The sequence below is a fragment of the Oryx dammah genome, unplaced genomic scaffold (genome assembly GCF_014754425.2).
Source record: "Oryx dammah isolate SB20612 unplaced genomic scaffold, SCBI_Odam_1.1 HiC_scaffold_2, whole genome shotgun sequence".
Taxonomy (NCBI): domain Eukaryota; kingdom Metazoa; phylum Chordata; class Mammalia; order Artiodactyla; family Bovidae; genus Oryx; species Oryx dammah.
In genome coordinates, this window is record NW_024070186.1 from 168323472 (window position 1) to 168344973 (window position 21502).

The 21502-nt window shown below is 48.1% G+C and overlaps 1 protein-coding gene across 1 annotated transcript in view; it reads left to right on the forward strand.

The window, feature by feature from the left end:
- Positions 1 to 21502, forward strand: part of SNX29 (sorting nexin 29) — a 595061-nt gene that overhangs the window by 522002 nt on the left and 51557 nt on the right. Inside the window, exon 20 of the mRNA XM_040230635.1 lies at positions 2944 to 3083. Within this exon, the coding sequence (XP_040086569.1) occupies positions 2944 to 3083 (140 nt within the window). The remainder of the gene's footprint in view (positions 1 to 2943; positions 3084 to 21502) is intronic.

Consider the following 21502-nt stretch of genomic DNA (forward strand, 5'->3'; position numbering starts at 1 on the left):
CTGGTTCCTCTGCCTTTTCTAAAACCAACTTGAACATCAGGAAGTTCACGGTTCACATATTGTTGAAGCCTGGCTTGGAGAATTTGAGCATTACTTTACTAGCATGTGAGATGAGTGCAATTGTGTGGTAGTTTGAGCATTCTTTGGCATTGCCTTTCTTTGGCATTGAAATGAAAACTGACCTTTTCCAGTTCTGTGGCCACTGCTGAGTTTTCCAAATTTGCTGGCATCTTGAGTGCAGCACTTTCACAGCATCATCTTTCAGGATTTGAAACAGCTCAACTGGAATGCCATCACCTCCACTAGCTTTGTTCATAGTGATGCTTTCTAAGGCCCACTTGACTTCACATTCCAAGATGTCTGGCTCTAGATTAGTGATCACACCATCATGATTATCTGGGTCGTGAAGATCTTTTTTGTACAGTTCTTCTGTGTATTCTTGCCACCTCTTCTTACTATCTTCTGCTTCTGTTAGGTCCATACCATTTCTGTCCTTTATCGAGCCCATCTTTGCATGAAATGTTCCCTTGGTGTCTCTAATTTTCTTGAAGAGATCTCTAGTCTTTCCCCTTCTGTTGTTTTCCTCTATTTCTTTGCATTGATTGCTAAGAAGGCTTTCTTATCACTTCTTGCTCTTCTTTGGAACTCTGCATTCAGATGCTTATATCTTTCCTTTTCTCCTTTGCTTTTCCCTTCTATTCTTTTCACAGCTATTTGTAAGGCCTCCCCAGTCAGCCATTTTGCTGTTTTGCATTTCTTTTCCATGGGGATGGTCTTGATCCCTGTCTCCTGTACAATGTCATGAACCTCATTCCATAGTTCATCAGGCACTCTATCTATCAGATCTAGGCCCTTAAATCTATTTCTCACCTCCACTGTATCATCATAAGGGATTTGATTTAGGTCATACCTGAATGGTCTAGCGGTTTTCCCTACTTTCTTCAATTTCAGTCTGAATTTGGTAATAAGGAGTTCATGATCTGAGCCACAGTCAGTTCCTGGTCTTGTTTTTGTTGACTGTATAGAGCTTCTCCATCTTTGGCTGCAAAGAATATAATCAATCTGATTTCAGTGTTGACCATCTGGTGATGTCCATGTGTAAAGTCTTCTCTTGTGTTGTTGGAAGAGGGTGTTTGCTATGACCAGTGCATTTTCTTGGCAAAACTCTATTAGTCTTTGCCTTGCTTCATTCTGCATTCCAAGGCCAAATTTGCCTGTTACTCCAGGTGTTTCTTGACTTCCTACTTTTGCATTCCAGTCCCCTATAAAGAAAAGGACATCTTTTTTGGGTGTTAGTTCTAAAAGGTCTTGTAGGTCTTCATAAAACCGTTCAACTTCAGCTTCTTCAGCATTACTGGTTGGGGCATAGACTTGGATAACTGTGATATTGAATGGTTTGCCTTGGAGATGAACAGAGGTCATTCTGTCATTTTTGAGATTGCATCCAAGTACTGCATTTCGGACTCTTTCGATGACCATGATGGCTACTCCATTTCTTCTGAGGGATTCCTGCCTGCAGTAGTAGATATAATGGTCATCTGAGTTAAATGCACGCATTCAAGTACATGTTAGTTCACTGATTCCTAGAATGTCGACATTCACCCTTGCCATCTCTTGTTTGACCACTTCCAATTTGCCTTGATTCATGGACCTGACATTCTAGGTTCCTATGCGATATTGTTCTTTACAGCATCAGATCTTGCTTCTATCACCAGTCACATCCACAGCTGGGTATTGTTTTTGCTTTGGCTCCATCCCTTCATTCTTTCTGGAGTTATTTCTCCACTGATCTCCAGTAGCATATTGGGCACCTAATGACCTGGGGAGTTCCTCTTAAATCTATCCTATCATTTTGCCTTTTCGTACTGTTCATGGGGTTCTCAAGGCAAGAATACTGAAGTGGCTTGCCATTCCCTTCTCCAGTGGGCCACATTCTGTCAGATCTCTCCACTATGATCCACCCGTCTTGGGTTGCCCCGCAGGCATGGCTTGGTTTCATTGAGTTAGACAAGGCTGTGGTCCTAGTGTGATTAGATTGACTGGTTTTCTGTGAGTATGGTTTCAGTGTGTCTGCCCTCTGATGCCCTCTTGCAACACTTACCATCTTACTTGGGTTTCTCTTACCTTGGCGTGGGGTATCTCTTCATGGCTGCTCCAGCAAAGCATAGCCTCTGCTCCTTACCTTGGACAAGGGGTATCTCCTCACTAGTTTCTCAGAAAGGGTGGAATTTGTTTATTAATGAAATCCTTTTTAAATAGTGGTAACTGATTCCAATTTCAGAAAATTCCCATGAAGGCAAAATTAAGCACCCCCTCTGGAGGGTGGCATACTAAGTGTGATGAATGACGCTGTGTGCTGACCTGTGTGGTCACTGGGTTTATTTAACTCCTCCATCAGGGCCACTGCAGGGACCCTTTGTGTTCACGGTCTGCCCAGATCCCAGTGCTGTGTTTGGGCACGATGCAGGTGCTGAGATTTCATTCGTTCCTAGGAATACACTGTAGGAAATTTCATGAACCTGCATTGCCCCTACTTAGCAGTAATAGTGGGGCTTCTCTCATGGCTCAGTTGATAAAGAATCTGCCTGGACTACAAGAGACCTGGGTTTCGATCCTTGGGTTGGGAAGATCTCCTGGAGAAGGGTGTGGCAACCCACTCCAGTATTCTTCCCTGGAGAATCCCATGGACAGAGGAGCTTGGGGGGCTACAGTCCATGGGGTCACAAAGAGTACACGGCTGAGTGACTAACACACACACACACACCAGTAGCAGTACCACGAGCATCTCCCCTGTTGCTAAGTGTGGTCACACGTGTAAAGCCTGAGGCACACTTGCACTCGCTCTGGGTAAAGGAGATTGTTGGTCGCATGTTCTCTGGGCGGTTGAGGAAAGCAGAAAGCGTACCTGAGGACGCCTGTCTATCTGTCTGTCTGTCTTCCCAGGACGCCAAGTTTGTGGAGGAACGCAGGAAGCAGCTGCAGACCTACCTGCGCAGCGTCATGAACAAAGTCATCCAGGCGGTCCCTGAGTTCACCGCCAGCCCCCAGAAGGAGACCCTGACCCAGCTGATGCCCTTCTTTGTGTGAGTACCGGTCACGTGCTCCGCCCAGTGTGGCCTGCCTTCTCTCCTCTGAGGTTACGCTGCGGCGCGTGTCTGTGTCCTGGACACCCCAGGAGACCCAAGGGGGTGAGCCCGCAAGTCAGCATTGTTGATTTGAGGCTCCCCAAAATTCAGAACTCTGCAGTTTCATCCTTTGGTACATTTTGATCGCAGGAAGGGTTGCAGCCCACAGGTGTCCCAGAGTTAAAGTAGTCTCTCTCAGACTTTCTTAGAATGTCAGCAGTGAACCCAAGGAAACTTCTCAAAAGACTCCCACTGGTGCCGAGCTTAAAATCACTTTCATATCTGTATGACTTAAGTATAAGCCAACTTAAAACTAGGTATATAGACCTTGTTCTTACAGGTTGTATAAAAGTAAAAGCAAAAAAGATGTTTACATATCAGACACTTAGAACATTATCACAATTCAGAATTGCTGGTTAACACAGTGGCCACTGCTTTTTTGAAACCAAGCCTTTGCTCACAGTGATATGGAGAAGAAACTTGGCTTCTCCCAAGCTTGCCACATACCTTGCCGGTGATCCATGTGCTGACCTCACCTGCCCTTGACCCACCTTTCTCGGGTCACGTTGCTGGAGAACATCAATTTGAGCCACACTTCGGGACTGGTGGGCCTCACTGGTGTCACTGCCTTATCACTGATTATTCCCCATAGTCCTCATCCATCTCTTATCATATCAAGACATCTGCATGCTTGGATTCAGGGAACCCAAACGATGAAGCTGCTCTTAATTTTTATTGAATCTTCAGATGCTAGAGAATATAATTACACTACACCCTTGAATCACACGGAGGTAAGAAACACCAACCTCCCTCCCAGTTGAAAATCTGTGTATAACTTTTCACTCCCCCCAAACCTAGCTGCTCATAACCTACTATTGACCTTACCAACGACATAAACAGTCAGATAACACATATTTTTGGGTGTCTACATTTATTTTATACATTTGTGACATTCCTAGCTTTTTCTTAATTTTTTAGTATTTCTAGACTATGCAGTTTATCTGCGAGTTTTTAAATCATTGCAAATCTTCAAAAATCTTTCTAATATGTCTATTGAAAACTATCTGTATATAAGTGGACCTGCTCAGCTCAAACCCCTGTTGTTCAAGGGTCAACTGTATATGATTTCTAAAATGTTATCATTGTAGTGGAAACGATAGACCTAAGGATCCATATAGCAAACCCATGGGCCTCTGAAAGTAGGTTGAGACTTGTCATTTGATAAAGACTGGTTTGCTGATAATGCAAGAGTTTCCTTTCCCTGGAGCTCTTCAAAATGGGTGTGCTGAGGGTTCATGGATCTGTTTTGTCCTAACGGTGATGCTATAACTCAAAATGGGGCTTATTTCTGCTTTTGTGTGTGGGGAGTATCTTTGGCTTTAGACTTTCTGGAATTTCCAAGTTGAATTTCCAACCAGACAGACATTGGCAGGACTTACCTGCTCCATGAAATTAAAAGATGCTTGCTCCTTGGAAGAAAAGTTATGACCAACCTAGACAGCATATTAAAAAGTAGAGACATTACTTTGCCAACAAAGGTCCGTCTAGTCAAAGCTATGGTTTTTCCATTAGTCATGTATGAATGTGAGAGTTGGGCTATAAAGAAAGCTGAGCGCCGAAGAATTGGTGCTTTTGAACTGTGGTGTTGGAGGAGACTCTTGAGAGTCCCTGGGACTGCAAGGAGATCCATTCAGTCCATCCTAAAGGAAATCAGTCCTGAATATTCATTGGAAGGACTGATCCTTAAGCTGAAACTCCAATACTTTGGTCACCTGATGTGAAGAGCTGACTCATTAGAAAAGACCCTGATGCTGGGAAAGATTGAAGGCGGGAGGAGAAGGGGACGACAGAGGATGAGATGGTTGCATGGCATCACCGACTCAATGGAAATGAGTTTGAGTGAGCTCTGGGAGTTGGTGATGGACAGGGACGCCTGGCATGCTGCCTTTCATGGGGTCACAGAGTCAGACACAACTAAGCAACTGAACTGAACCTACCCCAGGCTTTGAAACTGAAGCCAAATCTGCTTACGTGCATCCTTCTAATTGTTTTAGGACCTTTATGAGAAGATTCAGTTGTTTTCTGCTATCTCTGATAAAACAAAAGATGTCTCCCTCTCCACCCCTCCGAATAGAATACACCATAGGGTACTTTTCTTTCATTTGGTAAGTTGTGCTGCTAGGGGCTTGATTTTGTTTTGAAAACACCACCACAGTGCATGAGAGGAGGCCCCCTTCTTTTCTTTTTACACATTGCATATTGTATGTACTTGGCTGTGCTGGTCCTCAGTTGCAGAACGTGGGATCTCTTGGTTGTGCTGTGTGGGATCCAGTTCCCTGACCAGGATGGAACCCAGGCTCCTGCTTTGGAAGCACAGAGTTTTAGCCACTGGACCATCAGGGAAGCCCCCCTTCTTTTAAAGGCAGCCCCCTGGCCTGTGATGAGCACTAGAAATCAACTTCTCACTGAGTCATGTGTGTTTGGATCAGATTTCTTGGTGAAAATGGAGTCCAAGACGTGGTCCTAAGACCCCGATGTTACGAACAGCTGCCCACCTCAAGTGTGAGAAGAATAGGCTACCTTGTAGGGGTGAGCTGGCGCCCCCACTGCTGGGGTGGGTTGTCCAGGCAGTTCTGGTGGGCCATGTACTAAACTCCAGCCTATGGAATTGTGACAACCGCCTGTTAACATAGGAGCGTCTTGGCGTGTCGTGCAGTCCCAGCCACGCTGGCTGCCATCGATCACAGCTGAGAAATAAAGCTCTGTGCCCAATTAGCATGGAGAACGTGGGGTTCCATTGCGTGGGCTGTAAAACATATAGAAGAGACTGTGGCAAAGGACACAATGTTGACATGAGACTCTGGACGCAACCTTGGTCTCAAATCCAGTTGGTATCAAACAGCTTTCCTTGCAGTTCCACCACTCGCCACCCTCTCCTCCTCTGTCTTTTTGAAGTCACATGGTGCTACAGATTGGAACTTGGAGATCATTTCATGAGGGAGTGACAGAAGGCAAGCCTTGCCCTGGTCTGTCCTTGCCAGTGACCTCCATGTAATCATGTCCTGTCTCTGCATCCTTCTAGAAAACTATCTCAGCTCAGAAGCTCACTCTGAGAGAGTCCCAGTTAAAAAGCGTCTATCTCAACTAAGGAAATAACCACCCCCCAAGCATGATTATTCTCAGAATCTTGACAGATTTCCTCGGGTCTTTCCTTTTTTATTTTATTTATATATTGGCTGTTCTGGGTCTTTGTTGCAGCACGCAGGCTTCCCTAGTTACGGCGCATAGGCTTAGTTGCCCCTTGGCACATGGGATCTTAGTTCCCTGATCAGGGATCAAACTCACGTCACCTGGATTGGAAGGCGGATTCTTTACCCCTGGTGGTGGTGGTGGTTCACTCTCTCAGTCATGTCCGACTCTTTGCGACCCCATGGACTGCAGCACGCCAGGCTTCCCTGTCCTTCACCATCTCCCAAAGAGAGTGTATTCCTACTAGACCACACCTGGCTGAAGCCACACAGTGCTGCCCTGTCCCCGCCAATCCCCCCTCATCCCTGGACACTGAGCCGACTTCCCTGCCATTTGCTGTTAGCGTTTGGCCATTGTTTTACCCACAGTCACTCGTATTACCTGCCTGGCCCGGGAGACACTTGAGTTTGCGCTGCTGGCTCTGACCTGCTGCTCAGCCGTGTAGGCTCCGGCTGTGAGGCACCCACGGTGCATTGCTCACCCTCTGTGCTCCGAAGTGTGTTCCATGAGCTCGTCCACTGCTGAGCATCCATCAGGATGGTCCCTTTCCCATGAGGGGCGGGAGGGTGAAGGGAGGCAGGGGATTAAACCTAGCGGGTAGAGTTTGCTCATTTTTCTTCACCGAAATCCTTCAAGCGTTCAGGGTTGTGCAGGGCTGGCATCCAGTATTCCATGGCACCTGCTTTTACACACACTTTTCCGCTTCGTCTTTCCTGTTTAACGTGTCAGTATTTCACTGTGTTCTGCAAGGGGCAGCATGACTTCCAAGGATTCTGCCATCTGTACACGTCTGAGAGCTGAGGAATCAGCAGGTTGAATTCTTTTTTCTCCAGATCTCTCTGCCTCCCATTGACTTCCTGGCTAATGCCAGCAGCAGTCGGAATTAGAAAGTAGGACAGTAGGAAGTGGGCTGTTTCTTTCCATTTTGAACCCTGTGTGTGCCTGGCCCACGTGGAGATTAGAGCCTGCCCCCCAAACCAGCAAATAGACAACACACCCTAATACCCTCTTCCTTTGGGGGACCCCACAGTGTTTGCATCCTCCTGGCTTTTTGGAGGGACAGGCAGACCCCAGGACGTGACACGTGGCAGATGTGAGCAGTTACTTCGGGAATGTCGCGTGCTCCTTGGAAGGTGCATTAATGAAGGGGGTGGAGATCGTGGATTCCAAAAAGTCATTCTGCAGAACTGGACTGCAGCTCCGTGAAGATCCCAGTGATTTGTGGTGCTGTTGTTTAGCGTGTTATTAAAATGTTTTTCTGCAGAGTACCTCAGGCTTGGGAAATGTACCGTGTTCTGCCGCTCCGTGGAGGGAGAGGAGTTCTGGGGGTGGGGGCGGGAGTAATGTAGGGCACAGCACACCCTCCCCACCGGATTCTCGGCAGAAAACACGGTCGATGTTTGCCCCACTCCCCGCCCCCATCTGCTGCCACATTTACTCTCAAAGCTGTTAAACATATTTTTTGCTGAAATAGGAGCTGCCACGTTCTCCCCACAAGTGGGAGGTTTGGCTCAGGGTTGAGATGTTTCAGCCTGGGCGCCTCCAGGATCACGCGGAGCCCAGCAGACACGCCACTCTGCCAGGGGCCACTCACAGGAGCCACATGGTTCCTTCCCAGGACCCTGGGCTCACACAGCTCTTGGGGACTGGCCCAAATCTCCCAGGCCAGAGAAGAGTGCAGACCCCGTTCAAGTCTCACTCTTGAGGCCAGACTGGCAGACTGGTGAGATGTGGGTCATGCTTAAAATGAAATATCCGTGTGAGTGATTTATGATGGGCAGATGAGTCTGAGACCCCCAGTGTCCAAATGGAGAGCGTGGGGATTTGGGTGTCATTGCTGTTCCCCACTAGCTCTGCCACAGAGGAGGAGGGTGATCTCGGGCCAGGATGCAGCCTCTTGAGTCTTAGGTTCCTTTTGTGTGAAATGGGAGTAGAGGTATGGATGCGGGGTGGTAGGTGAGGGCTCTGTGTGAGAGCGGAACTCAGCCACTTCTCTATGTCGACTGCAGTTGATGACGAGACTGGTGAGAAAGACCAGGAGAGAATCCCCACAAAAACCCTACAGACATTTCTCAGAGACAGAGAGTTTCTCTCTTTTCATCCATCTATCCATCCATCCATCCATCCATCATCTATCCATGTCTACAGGTAAAAAGCTGAGTCCCAGGAAATTTAACTGGTTTGCCTAAGGTCCTGGTGAGAGCAAGTTGCAGGCCAGAGCAAGAGTCCAGTGTGCTGCCCTGAGCTACAGGGACTGAGTGCTCGGCACATAGTGTGTGCTCATGAAACGCTGACTGATAACATGACTTCTTCCGGAAGTCTGCCTTTCCCCCACTCCTTCCCCACAGGGATCTCGCATCTAGACGCAGTGGCTCAGGGAGAAACTGTATGCACCAGAGGGGCTCTGGCTTTCTGTGGACTCTGAGAGCCCATGGCAGCGCTCCCTCTAGGGACCAGGCCTCTCCCCCAGGAAGACACCCCATCCCTCAGAAGCTCATTACCCAGAGGTCTCTCCCCAGGGGGACCCGCCACCCTGTCGCCTGGAGAGATGACATGCAAAATGCCGCTTGATTACCTCCATCTGCTGGGCTGTGGAGGGGCCATGTCGAGGGATGCAGAGAAATTGCAGTCCCCCAGGGTACCAGCCCTCCTCGTCCGCAGGACTCCTGCCCACGGAGCTCAGAACAAATGATTCTTTCTGAAGATGACGAGGGTGACAGCTGTTCTTCTCTGCGAGTCAGGTGGCCCCCCTGCCCCACACACATCCCACCAGTGACAGTAATTATGTTTCACTCCTGCCGTTTCTTTCTGTTTGGTGGTGAAGAGGGGCGAGATCAGCTTCACAAAGCTGATGATGGTGCAGCTTTTACAAGTCCAGGAAAAGTGGGGGAGCCTGGAACACCTCCAGGGCAGGAACACCGCTGAGCAGATGCACGGAAAACCCCCGTCAAAGGGACTTCTGTTCGGCAAACACCCCTGGCATCCAGTCAGTGTTTACTGACCACCTGCTAAGGACTCAACAGGCACTGGGGGTGTAATAGTGAACAAAACAGAAAAAAAGAGCGTAAACCACCTTAACGGAGTCAAGAGAGATGGAGAATGGACAAATAAACGTCGTATGCCGCTAAACAAGAAGGTCTCTGAAGAAAACTAAGAGAGACTAGAGAGTCCTGGGCATGTGGGTGGTGTTTCCACCAGATGGTCAGGGAAGGCCTCTCCGAGGGACAACCTTGTGAATTTCCGAGGGAAGGGTTTTCAGATAGAGGGAACAGTGAGTGCAAAGGCCCTGAGGCAGGAGTGAGCCTGGTGTGTCTGATAAGGCCTGTGTGGCCAGAACAGAGAGCAGGAGAATGAGACTGGAGAGGTCACCAGGGTCGGATCACACAGGGCCTTGGAGGTTGTAATAATGATGTCAGGATTTGCTCCAACCTGAAGGGGTTGGGGCAGGAGTGCTATGTGACCTGCTTTATGTTTTTGCATCCTCACTCTGGATGTAGATTAGAGAATAGAATCAGGGAGGGGGCGGAGGGAGGCAGAGGGGGAGGCTTTTGTAGGGTCCAAGCAGGAAGAGGTGGTGGCTTGACCAGAGTGGTGAGAAGAACCACGTGAAGGGTGATTGGACCCCAGAAACTTTTGAGGGCTGGCTCTTGGGGGTGAGAGAAGAGGATTATGATACGCTTGAGGTCCTAACAGACCAGGCAGGTGTGGAGATGCTCTGTGTTATTACGTACAGATAACCCTGTATTCTCTGGTGGCTTCCCTGGCTCAGATGGTAAAGACTCCACCTGCAATGCGGGAGACCTGGCTTCAGTCCCTGGATGGGGAAGATGCCCTGGAGGAAGGCATGGCTACCCACTCCAGTATTCTTGCCTGGAGAATCCCCATGGACAGAGGAGCCTGGTGGGCTACAATCCATGGGGCTGCAAAGAGTTGGACACGACTGAGGGACTAAGCACAGCACAACCCTGTATTCAGGTCACAAACACCTACGTGACTCCATGTAGGCGTCTGGGGTGGTAAGGAGGTTGGTGGTGAGTATCACTGTACAGGTGACTGAGACAGGCCCCCAGGCCTCAGGGTCAATAGGTGTGTGGTCATGCAGTTATTCCAAGGCAGCGTTCTTTCCTTTCTTTCCCAAGCTCATTCACCAGGAAATTTGCAGAGAGCCTGGGCAGGTGTCAGACTGTCCCATTTGTAGCCCCACTCTGCTTCAGACTAGCCATGTGGCCTTGGGTAGCTCACTGAAGCCCTTCCAGCCTTCAGCATCTTCCTCTGTACAGTGGCAATGTTCCCAGCACCCTCTCGTGGGGCCAAGAGGGTTCCACGTGCACGTCGAGCTCTTAGAATGGCACCTCGCACATAGTAAGCCCTGTATGTGCGTAACTATTTTTTACCAGCAGAAAGGGAGCACGGGAAAAGGAGTCTGGGGAGCAGACGTTTTGGAGGAAGTGATAAAATCATGGTATTAAAAAAAAAATCCTGGAGCACTCCAGAAAGATATAAGAAGGAGAAGTAAACAGCACACCCCACTCCGCTGTGTGTCGGGCCCCCACCCTCTGCGATCACTGTCGAGTTTCTTATGTAACTTTGCGGAAAGCGTCAATACTTATGTAAGCCAAAGCCAGGCTCCAACCAGCCCTCTGTAGTTTGCCTTTTTAATTTAATAAAGCTGGCTCATTCCCTTTGAAAGCTACAGAGTACTCAGTGCAATGGCTGTTTCATAATTTATTTTACCATCGCTCCATCTGAATGCTTAAGAGGTTTCCAGATTTGGCTCCCTCAAACAGTATTGCCAGAAACGTTTCAAGTAGATGTACGTTTTGGCAGGTAGGTCTGTGGGACTGATCTTTCGAAGTGGTTCTGGCTCTGGTGACAGGCACATGTTTGAATATTGACAGGTATCACTAACCACTACCCACTCATACTGGTTTGATATGCACCATTCTGTTAGACATGAAGGGGGAGATGTGTTTTTTCCCCCCCTAGATGTGCAGAACAGCTGCAAAGCTCAGAGGCCCCCTGTCCTCCACTGCAGAGAACAGGGCACTGCCCTTGTGGTCAGGAAGCCCTGGAAAGCAGGGCTGGGAGCTCAGAGGTCTTGAGTGAGTTGCCATGTTGGTCTCCAAGAAGGGAGTCCTTGCAGGTCTCTGAGCTCAGGTCTGTGCTGCAGGAGGATCCTGCTGGCAGCCGGGGATGGGGCATGAGCACTAGGGAGACAGGGCAGGGTGCTTTTATAAGAGCCCAGAGAAAGGGTAGGAGGGCCTACGCCAGACGATGCCAAGATTTTTTTTTCCATTTTTTAAAAATTAATGAATTTATTTTAACTGGAGGATAATTACTTTACAGTGTTGTGATGGGTTTTTGCCATACATTGACATGAATCAGCCTTGGGTGCACATGTGTCCCCCCCATCCTGAACCCCCTCCCACCTCCCTCCCTACCTCATCTCTTGGAGCTGTCCCAGAACACCGGCTTTGGGTGCCCTGCTTCATGATGCCAAGATTTTGAGGCTAAATATCTGGGTGGGTGATGATCAAGGGGACAAAGGGGAAACTGGTTTTGGAGTAGATGAGAGTGTGGGTTGTTGGGCATAGAGACGGTCTCTGTGGGGTCTGGAAGGCAAGAAAGGAAGGTGAGTGTCTCCTCGGATGGCAGTCTCTCGACTTGGTATCAGCTGTGAGTTCCTGCCTGCATTTCTCAGGAAGCATATCTCTCTCCAGATCTGAAGAAAAGTATGATGATTCTTCTGTGAAAATTATTTTTTTTTAATTTATTTATTTATTTTTAATTTTTACTTTACAATTCTGTATTGGTTTTGGCATAGATTGACATGAATCCACCACAGGTGTACATGCGTTCCCAAACATGAGCCCCCCTCCCACCCCCCTCCCCACAACATCTCTCTGGGTCATCCCCGCGCGTCAGCCCCAAGCGTGTCATATCCTGCATCAGACATAGACTGGCATTTCGATTCTTACATGATATTATACATGTTTCAATGCCATTGTGAAAATTAAAGTGTAACAGTCAACATCCCTGGTTGAAGGAATCCACGTTAATGAGGCAAAAGCAAGAATAGGAGGAGCCACACGTGGAGTTGAGGGTCAAGGTCAGTGGCTCCAGGAAAGAGGGCAGGAGCTTGTAGGAGAGAAAGGGCCACGGTCTCATTAGTCACTCTTGCTTTCAGCTGATGCCGTGTCATAAGCAGTGTCTGTGGCTCTGCCCACTGCAAACAGTGAATTATTCTTGCAAGTAAAATAAATACTAACAAGTTTATTGCATAAAATCACTGCAGATGATGACTACAGCCACGAAATTAAAAGATTGCTTACTCCTCGGAAGAAAGCTATGACAAACCTACATAGCATATTAAAAAGCAGAGACATCGCTTTAATGACGGAAGGTCTGTATAGTCAAAGCTATGGTTTTTCCAGTAGTCATGTACAGATGTGAGAGTTGGACCACAAAGAAGGCCAAATGCCAAGGAATTGATGCTTTCAAATTGTATTGGGGAAGATTCTTGAGAGTCCCTTGGACAGCAAGGAGATCAAACCAGTCAATCCTAAAGGAAATCAAACCTGACTGTTGGAAGGGCTGATGCTGAAGCTGAAGCTGTGGTACTTTGGGCCACTTGATGTAAAGAGCTGACTCATTGGAAAAGACCCTGATGCTGGGGAAACATTGAGGGCAGGCGGTGAAAGATCATGAGATGATTGGATGTCATCACCAACTTATTAGACATGAGTTTGAGCAAACTCTTGAGAAATAATGAAGGACAGGGAAGCGTGCTGCAGTTCCTGGGGTCACAAAGAGTCGGACACTTAACGATTGTACAGCACCGCACTTGATGTGAATGGCATTCTAAGAAATAAGTTTCAGAGGCACAAATGTCCTTAAATTGTCCTGTTTTGACACAGGACTCTCATAGGAGATTCACACATTGCATTATTATCCGAACAGGACTCCTTAGTGTTCACTAGCATTTCCCATATTTGAATATTTGCCCTAGGCTATGATTCTTTGTGAATTACCTCTGAACTTACTATTTCTTCCTTAATGAGCAGATCATGTTAGAGTTCCACAATAAAGAGTAAGTTGTATGAAGAATGTTGGGACTATTTTAAGAATAACTTGTGATTTGGGGAATGAATTTCCAAGAAAACACTCAGGAATTGCTCTGCAATCCCTAAGACTCATCTCTTTCAGGATTTTGGCAACCCTTTTTGGGAGACAGTTTCCGGGCATGAACTTGGGAATGGGGGTCATGGTGCCGGGGTAGGGCCCTCAGGGAAATAGAGTGAGCAAGAGCAGGTGACAGGGCAGGAACTGCAATAGATTGGACCAGGAGCCGGCAGAGCGGAGAAGACAGGAGGCAGAAACCTGGAGAAAGCTGGGTCAGGGTTGCCAGGGGAGAGAGCATTTCCCAAAGAAGGCTTCCTCTGCGTGAACAAGCTGCCAAATTCACACCTAGTCCCAGAGCAGTAAGAATAGCAAGCTGTCCTCCTTCCTCACTGCCAAGTTGGCTGAGGAGCATGGAGCATGTGGCAGAGCACAACTGTGGTGGCGTCCCTGCCACCCGCGTCGGGGGAGGGCGCCACGAACAAGGCATCGAGGGCAGCGGGGGTGGAGCGCCTGTGAGATCCCCAGCTGCCTGGTTGGCCTGGGGTTTTGAGGCGGGGCGCAGTGGGCAGTCAGTTCCACAGCTCTGCTTAGAAACGTGTGCCTTTGACTGGCAGCTCTCTCTGCAGAGACCTTTCAGGACCTGGTAGCTGTCCAAGGTCCTGGAGGACTATTGGCCTAGTCTTGTAGGTTGGGGCAGTTCATTCTGATGTGGAGCCCCTTGCAGAGTTCAAAGCCTCCACCTGGGGATTCCGCCCTGGTGGCTTTGTGGCCGGTGTCTGGCCATTATTTCAGAAATCATGACCCTTTGGGGCCCTGGATTCTCTAGTGACTCAGACACTAGAGAATCTACCTGCAATACAGGAGACCTGGATTCAATCCCTGGGTTGGGGAAATCCCTGGAGAAGGAAACGGCAACCCACTTCAGTGTTCTTGCCTGGAAAATTCCATCAACAGAGGAGCCTGGTGGGCTACAGTCCATGGGGTTGCAAAGAGCTGGGCACAACTGAGCGGCAATCACTTTCAATAATTCTGATCAGACAGGTCAGCTGGGATTGCAGAACCTTTGACTCGTTTTCTGATATGTTCGTGCTTCGTTTGGATTTGGGGCTTACGAGTTGGCGCTAATGGTAAAGAATCTGCCTGCTAATGCAGCAGATGCAAGAGTCATGGGTTCGATCCCTGGCTCGGGAACATCCCTGGAGGAGGGCATGGCAACCCACCCCAGTATTCCTGCCTGAGAAATCCCATGGACAGAGGAGCCTGGAGGGCTACAGTCCATGGAGTCGTAAAAGGGATTGGCATGACTGAGAGACTGAGCATCTGAGTGCATTTGGATTGATGGGACAAAGCACTGATGTCTCATCTCCCGCTCAGAGATGGCTTTACTTCCATTGCTGCCTTTATCGTTGTCTCTTAGCTTCGGCCTCTTACCCTGCCGTTATTAATCAGGTGGTTATTGGGAGAGGAGGGAGTTCACCACCAGCACTGGCACCCTAATTGGGACAGATATGCCCCGGTGGGAGCCACCCGCCTTGTTTCTGTGATCTTTCACCATCTTGCTTATGGACGTTTGCACCTTACATCATCTGGGATCAGCAGAGCAGACAAACACCCGTAGTGTATCCCTGTCGACTGGACGATGACCACAGCAAACTTGGGTACCGATAGGGTCCAGGCAGGTCTTGTACGTGAATTAAGCCAGTGAGCAGTGTTAATAGGGAGGTGTGGGGAGTGGAACTCAGAGTGTCAGGCCCTCCTCAGCCTGGTTGATTATCACTGAGACCACAGGTTGGTGGTCTGTGCACTTTCCAAGAGATGGCAGATGCCCGTGTCTTCCTATGAAATCTGACTCTTAAATTAGTTGGCAGCTAGTTTGTCCATTTGTCTGCAGGCCAAACACAACAGCTATGGGCTGCATGTGGCCCACTGTATTCACGTGCCTTCTGGAGCCCAAAGGGCCTGCGTTAGACGAATCTGTTTAAAACCTGAAGAAATCCAGGGCAGGCAGTGACCTACTCAGGCAGTCACAGAGGACAATGACAATAGGATAACAGCCAGGGTCGCTCTGACCCCAGATGCTCAGGACACAGCGGCCCCTGCAGTTCTGACTGAGGCCTGGTGAGTGACGAGCCCACTGGAACAGGCCTTAGGCAGTAGACAGTGGCTCAGCTTCCAAGAGTAACCCATCAGCCCTGTTGCTTCCATGGTGAAGAAGGTACTGTATTCCCAGAAAGGGGCCTTGACCAGCCAGATGTTCAGCTCCTCCAGGTAAGGTGCCTGCCAGAGCCTCCCACATCTTCTCCAGGGCTGTTCTTTTCTTATCTTTGTGTAACCACAGGCCATCCAACCCAGGTCTCCTGCATGGCAGGCAGACGCTTTACCTTCTGAGCCACCAGGGAGGCCTTGTGTAACCACAGGCCATGCTTATTTACCTGTAAAAAGAACATGGCCAGTAACTATGTGGTTTTGCTCCTAGCAAGAGGAACATGGCTCCTTGGAGGACAGTTACCCTTCCAGGGAATTGGCCACGGGTTATTAGGGTTGATATGTTATTGACAGGTTGTTAGGTTCATGGACAGAGGAACCTGGTAGACTACAGTCCATGGGATTGCAAAGAGTCGGACACAACTGAGTGACTAACACTTATTAGGATTGTAAAAGAAATCTGGCCATCTCACCTGTTAAGTTCAAGAAACATATTCTCTTCATGGGTACAATTTACCTGAAGGGATTTTGTGCAGAGCAGCTTTTTACTAAGATTGTGTTTGTGTCTGTGCGGCTCCATTTTTTTTTTCACTCACTGCCCCCACCCATCTAACTCCTGTTGGGTCTCCTCCTGCCTCTAACTCCATGGTTCTCAACTAGGGACATTATTGCCTTCCTCCCCAAGCCCAGGGACAGTTGGCAGTGATTAGAGACATTTTTGGTTATCACACCTGTAAGAGGTGGGGGCTAGAGTCTAGTCGGGGGAGGCCGGGATGGTGCTCAGCATCCTACTGTGCACAGGACAGCCCCCACAGCAGAGAGCCACCTGACCCAGGTATCAGCCCCGCTCCAGCCCAAGAAGCTGGTCTGTCATTGGATCTTTTTTTCTTCTTTTTTAAAATTTTTCCCTGCACTGGGTCTTCGTTGTTGTGTGTGTAGGCTTCTCTCTCCAGTTGCAGCAAGGCAAGGGTGACTCTTCATTGTGGGGTGCAGGTTTTTCTCTCGTGACAGACCACAGGCTCTAGAGCACGCAGGTTTCATGGGCTCAGTAGCTGTAGCACAGGTTGCTCTGGGGGAGGTGGGATCTTCCCAGATCAGGGATCAAACCTGTGTCCCCTGTATTGGCAGGTGGATTCTTAAACCCTGGACCTCCAGGGACGTCCCTGTCATTGAATCTTGTTTAGCAAGCTGAAGATCCCTCAGGTCCCATGGCTGAGAGAGAGGTAAGAAGACCCCAGGAAATGGGCCAGGAGCTGTTCTCTGATTAAGTCCTCACGTCTCCCCTCTGAGGTTGGAGTTATTGTTCAGATGAGGAAACTGAGCCTCTGACAGGGACAGGACCTGCCATAATCTCACAGCTGGAGGTGATGGAGTGAGAAGTGTAGGCTGGGTTTATGTGGTTTGACAGTCTCTGCTCTGTGTCAGGATTCCATCAAAATGAAAAATGTGATAAAACATTCCTAAGTATCTTCTGATGGGCTGTTGTCAAGTTCAGGATTCTAATTGTGGGTTATCCACATCCCAGGAAGTAAGCCTGGCTTTGTCACACTCATCGCTGTCCACTTGCCTCTTCTCTCGGGGGGTCTCTGGCATGGGCTCAGGCCGCTACTTTAAACCTTTCTGCACCATCGCTTCTTACCGTGCATAATCTGTTCTAGGGCAGCTGCTTGGTGCTGTCCAAGGCCCTACCCATCTCTGCCTCTTTGGGGTTAGCTCCCAAAGTAAATGTGGAAAGAAAGGGAAAATGGGGCTGAGGGTTCAGAACTCATGAGGGCTTTGACCCAGTTGAAAAAAGCGGTCTTAGATACCCGCTCCTCAAGCACTTCACACCCCTCCCATCCCTTCCTCAACCTGTTTGCTCACAAGCCTCAGCCCTTTCTTGTTCTTGAATCTAATACACCCAGGATGTTTTAACTGGGCCAGAAAAGAGAACCAAAGTCCTGCTTGGGCCCTGGGAACTCTCCTTTGAACACAAGTCTGCTGGCTTAGCAAGCATCACTCAGAAGATAAAGCGGGTCATGGGCTGCTGAGCGAGAACAGGATGCCTTGTTTTTATTTTTCACACATGAGAACTTGCTGTGACAAAGTTTTGGATGTTTTTCTCACTAGCTTGTTCTGGGAAGGCAGGTTGAGAAATTACTAATGCAACAGGAGGCAAGTCACTCTGTCAGAGTTTGGCATGTGGTATGTTTTATGACTTTTGCATTAAAGGTACGAGCTAACTTTGTTGTTAAGAGAAAGAGCTACAGTCGTGCAGACCTGGTTCCACTCAAGGCTATCCCGTTTACTAGCTCAGTGATCTCAGATCAGACCCTTTAAGGACGTTATGCCTCAACATCCCCATCTGAAAAATGGGATTCAGACTAGGCGCCCCTCCCCTCCCCGACTTCAGAAGGCTGGTTCAGAGCTTCAACATTGCTGAAGCACTTAGACCAGGCCCATCCTAAGCATTTACTGGATGAACAGTGGCTGTAGGGGTAAAATGATTCTGTTAGCTGGAGGAAACACGACTCCTTTCTGGCTTCTCAGAATCAGGGCAGACCTTGGAGGGATGGTATTTGCAAGGCTTGGTGGCCGGAGGAGCACACAGCAAGCCGTCTTGTTGGGATTTGTGGGAGACAGTATCGATTTCTCTGCAACTGTCCCAGCCATGGTCACTCCCTTTCAAGTTAATTAACTCCCAGTCAAGTTAATCTGGGAGGCTGATGCTCTGTGATCAAGTTAGCGTCAAGATGGCAATCCCATGGCCAAGCCCTACATTGCTGAGCCCAGGGACCAGGCAGCAAAGTGCCAGGTGCCCTAAAATGTCAGACCTATTCACCCCAGTAACTCTTCACTGTGATGGATAGATCACATGAGCAGATAGGCTGAAGCTCTGTTATTAGTTTCTTACAACATTAAAACAGCAGCTTGGTGTCTAACTAATAGTAAAACAGAAGCTTGGTGTCTAACTAAAAGAGCAAGACTTTGAGTCAGACAGACCTGGGTTCAGTGTCAACCACACTACCTAGCAGCCTTGGCCTCTCTGTGCCTCAGTGTTCCCAGCTGTAAAATGGGGCCAGTAGCACAGACCTTGCTGGCTTGCTAAGAGGATTACATGAACTATCACCTACTAGGAACTTCTCCAAGGGGGGCTATGTTTGTTGCAGTCACATTTCACTTCTTGGTTCAGACTCTCACTTCAGTCTCGAAATGATTTGAGCTGGCAGCTTTGAGATTATTACAATTGCTTGCCCTATTTCATGTCTTTTATTTTTACATATTGGAGCATCTGAAAATTCAGTTTGGAGCAAGGGAAGCAGATTAAGTTATTTTGGACACAATAACCTCTATCCAATTTGGTGTTAGTAAAAAACAATAATAGTAGTAGTAATAAAAGTTCTCTAATATTGGGGGATAAGACCACAATGTGCAAGAAGCTGAATGCTCTTTGCAGACGGGATTATTCTGCTCCACTACATTATAATCAATCTCCGTGGCAGCTTTTTTTCTCCGTGGGTAAAACAATTTCACAGCTTTCTGCATTTCCCCCTGCTCTTTTTAAATGTTCTCTCTGAGTGGTAGCTGAGAATGGTTGCTTAATTGGGTGATGTATCAGTTATTTACTGCCATGTTAATGCTGTGTAATAAACAACCTTGATACCTCAGTGGCAAACAACAATAACAACATATTGCTCACATATTAGATGATGGGCTAGGAAGTTCTGCTGATCTCGGCTACATTTGCTTCTGTGTCATTTGCTTCTATGCCAGCTGACTGTCAGCTGGTCCAGGAATGGTCTTGACTGGGACGAATAGGGCTGCTGGGACCAGCAGGCCAGCCTGGGTGTGTATGGCAGAGTGAGAATGGGGAAAACCCGATCACTGCAGCACCTACCAAGCTCTGACCGTGCCATATTTGCTAACACCCCATGTTGGGCAAGGCATGCTCTGGACCACAGTGGAGACCAAGAGTCAGAGCCAGAGGACTCTGCAAAGTCACAGAAGGAGTGAACAACTGGGGCCATTTGTGCACCTTGTTCTAGGTAGAAAGTGAAAGGGCATGGGGGAGGCACAGCTGTAAAGTTCTGCACCAGATAATATTTCCACCAGCAGGAAGGTGGACAGAAGCCCAGTGATCAGAGCCCCAGGTGCCTAGTAATGAACAATGGGGCTCAGAGAGGGGTCATCCTGCTGCATTCTGGGAAGGGGCCAGTTCATACCTGGCATATATTGACCAGAGTCCCGCTTGCCTTGACTTTATTTTTTTAAAAAAATCAACTTCTTTTTAAAATCAGCATGCAGGGAATTCCCTGTGGTCCAGTGGTTCGGACACAATGCTTTTCCTGCTGGGACCTGGGTTCGATCCCTGGTTGGGGAACTAAGATCCCGCAAGCCGCATGGCAGGGTCAAAAACAAAACAAAAAGCAGCATAAAGTTGATTTTGTGCGTGTGTGCGCTCAGCTCTACGAATATTACCACATGTATAGATTTGAGAGCCATCGTCGCAATCAGGATAAGGAACAATCCTATCGCCCCCCCCCCGGAGCTGTCATCTGCTATTCCCTTGTGGTCACGTGCTCCCCCATCCCTGAGCCCTGGCCACCACTGCATGTTCTCCTCACTGCAGTTTCTTTCCAAGACCGTCATCTAAATGGAATTATATGGTATCTAAGCTCTGGAGACTGGATTCTCTCACTTGGCACAGCTCCTTTGAAGTTCACCCAGCTGGCAGGTGTATCGGTTGTCTGTTCCTTTTTATTGTTGAGGAGTGTTCCATCATATGAATTTCCACAGTTTATCTGTTCACAAAAGACATTTGTGAACAACTTTTGAATGGAGCACATATAACCATTCATGAGCAGCTTTTTATGTGAACTGAAGTTTTCATTTCTCTAGGGTAATACCTGAGAATAGGGTGGCAGGTCGTAGGTTAAGGGTAAAACCGTGTCTCGGAATTGCTGTGCCGTTGTGCAGTCCAGCGACTGAACGGAACTGAAGTGAACTGTGCAGCCCCACAAGCAGTGTGTGAGTGTCAGATGCTCTGCACCCTCCTCACTGCTTGGTGCTGTCACGGCTGTTTGAAAGGGTGCCCTGCGGCGTCCGGTCACGGTCTTCATTGGCATTCCCTTGGTAGCTAATAATGTGAAGCATCTCTTTATGTGCCTACTTTTCTTCATTGCATCCTCTTTGTGGAAGTAGCTACTCAAGTCTTGTGCGCATTTTTATTTTTTTTCTATAACATAGCACTTTTATCTTTTTAAAAAATTTTATTTATTTTAATTGGAGGCTAATTACTTTACAATATTGTATTGGTTTTGCCATACATCAACATGAATCTGCCACGTGTGTACATGTGTTCCCCATCCTGAACCCCCTCCCACCTCCCTCCCCGTACCATCCCTCTAGGTCATCCCAGTGCACCAGCCCCGAGCATCCTGTATCCTGCATCGAACCTGGACTGGCGATTCGTTTCACATATATTATATATGTTTCAATGCCATTCTCCCAAATCATCCCACCCTCTCCCTTTCCCACAGAGTTCAAAAGACTGTTCTGTACATCTGTGTCTCTTTTGCTGTCTCGCATACAGGGTTATCGTTACCATCTTTTTACATTCCTTATATATGCGTTAGTATCCTGTATTGGTGTTTTTCTTTCTGGCTTACTTCACTTTCTATAATGGGCTCCAGTTTCATCCACCTCATTAGAACTGATTCAAATGTATTCTTTTTAATGGCTGAGTAATACTCCATTGTGTATATGTACCACAGCTTTCTTATCCATTCCTCTGCTGATGGACATCTAGGTTGCTTCCATGT